Here is a 2,237-nt window from a genome sequence, read left to right on the forward strand (position 1 = left end):
CAAGCAAACAATAATTGTGGCTAAAATATTTCAAAAAGAGAGCAGGTTGAAGATAGTTTTTATGCTACCGAGTAAATCTGGTGAGCAGTAGAGTTGTTCAAACGGAGTAAAATAGTTCTGCTTTTTGTCTTTACAAACTTTTGCTGTAGTCATTACTCTGCAATAGCAACACGATACCGTGGAAGCGTGAGTTTAACAACAAGCTGAAAAGATATGATCAAAATTCACGCTTTTTAATTTGTCAAACATCCCATCACTGAGCTATCGACTTCAGTGGAAGTACAATTTAAGTTGCTGAGCAGCTGGTTTTACCAGCAAAGAATGATTTTTTTCACATACTTACATGTAGGAGTTTTTAAACACACTAATATTATCCAGCTATTTGGCTAGAAACTAGTATTTTCAATTTCAGAAAATATTTTTTAAATTCTGGAAACTTCTGGCTGTCGTTGTAGGTGATGTATTTCTCAACACAAAGTAGACATGTCATGTTTTGAATGACAAACCTTATGTGGACAAATGGAAATGGCGACTGATGCCATGAAAACATTTCACAACAGAGAAGTTTGTATCGTACGATATGTTACCTTTCTGAATCCAAACACCACAAAGATCTCTCGGATTTCTGCTTGGGTACTGCTTATCCTAACTCCATCATGTTTAAATAATGCAGTCCACCCGAGGTAGAATTGGCATTTATTCAGTTTTTCGTTTCGCTATTGAAGATTACAAAGAAATGTTAATAAAGTACAACTTCAGTTTTGATTTACAACCGTTGTTACTCCACCAAAAAATGAAATTTCATTAACATACAAGCAACTTGAACTAAACTGAGTATAACTCTTAGTTTAAACTACAGCTATTGGAGAATAATCGTATTCGTTAACCATCGTTTTTTTTTTTCGCGATAGGCTAAGGATGATATATTTCCATATGAGCTTACACGATTAACAACAAAGAAGTTGTCTGATTGTGTCCTTCACTGCTTGCCTCACTTCTTCTATCTTCCAGCTGTAAAGAATCGGGTTTAATGAGGAGTTTAAGAACACTAAAGTAAATGTATAACTCCAAGCAAGAGCAACAGATGAAGACGGCTCCGAATGAATGATCAAAGTTAATGGTATTACTTGTGGTAGATAACAAACGACTAAGGTAAATTGCAACCACAGTGCAGAGAAAACTGCCTTCCTGTATCTCGCTATGTTCAATTGATTGGTTTGGTTCAGTTGTTGAACTTGGTCTTGTACTTGGTGTTGATGATGACGAAGGTTGACGAAAATCTTCGCGTAACAGAAGATCGAGGTTAGTAAACATAGTGAAACAACTATATTGCTGTACCGTAAGGTTATTATGGGATCCGAATAAAACCTCATTGATGAAGAGACAATGGACACAACCCAACATGTAATTACGACAAGGTTGATTCGCTTCAAAGTTACAACTTGTCTGTATTTCAGACGCAACAACAAGGCGAGAAGTCTGTCCACACTTATCGCAGTAACTGTCAACAGAGACGCCCCACACAAAATGGTGGTTGTAACAAAAACTGGGTCCAGTAAGTAGAGACAAATATTCCAATGTTCCTGCAATTTAGTCACCAATAAAGTAACATAGAGTGGCTCCGAAATAAGACCAACGCAAAGATCAGTTGTTGCAAGGTTTCCTAGCAACACTTTGGAAGGCGTATGAAGTGACGACTCCTTGCGGAGAGCAATTAGAATCAAAGTGTTCCCAAGAAATGCAGAAATGGATAGAAAAGCGTTTAAAGCTGAGATAAATATCAACTGGTCGTGTACTTCACTACTTAAATCTGACGAGCAAAAAAATTGTCCAAAAGTCGTAGAATTGTTCTGCTTTTCGTGTCGAGAAACGTTTGTTGTAGCCATTACTCCGTGGCTAAATGCATCTGTTCGTGTTGGCGTGACGTCACAAGCTCAAATATCTTGATCAAACTTTGTGCTTTTTAATTTAGTATACATGCCATCCACGAGGTATCAATAGACCATATATTCGTATTCTCAGTATTGGACCGGAACTAGCTTGCAATGAAGGCTAATGTGGGGGAACCTTTTCAAATGCAAAAACGTTTTAATACATATCCCACATTATTAAATTCTCAACCTGGGATAATGCAATTCTCGTGCTCTGATTGGTTCACTCAATCTCGGTTATCAGCTCATATACCTTGGTTTGACCTTGTATGGTAAATGATTGATTTAGGTGTTGCCAAGTTAAAC

The 2,237-nt window shown here is 37.2% G+C and overlaps 1 protein-coding gene across 1 annotated transcript; it reads right to left on the reverse strand.

Annotated features, from left to right (window-relative positions):
• Nucleotides 1–621: 621 nt before the first annotated feature.
• LOC138010607 (melanocyte-stimulating hormone receptor-like) lies at nucleotides 622–1,886 on the reverse strand. The gene has a single exon (XM_068857581.1). It carries the CDS (start codon nucleotides 1,884–1,886, stop codon nucleotides 948–950), a length of 939 nt encoding a protein of 312 aa, XP_068713682.1. The 3' UTR covers nucleotides 622–947.
• Between the last annotated feature and the right edge of the window lie 351 nt (nucleotides 1,887–2,237).

This window comes from Montipora foliosa, chromosome 7, assembly GCF_036669935.1.
Source record: "Montipora foliosa isolate CH-2021 chromosome 7, ASM3666993v2, whole genome shotgun sequence".
In the NCBI taxonomy this organism is placed as follows: Eukaryota; Metazoa; Cnidaria; class Anthozoa; order Scleractinia; family Acroporidae; genus Montipora; species Montipora foliosa.

Coding starts and splice junctions, on each gene's coding strand:
- LOC138010607 (XM_068857581.1), bottom strand. CDS start 1,886: ATGGCTACAACAAACGTTTCTCGACACGAAAAGCAGAACAATTCTACG.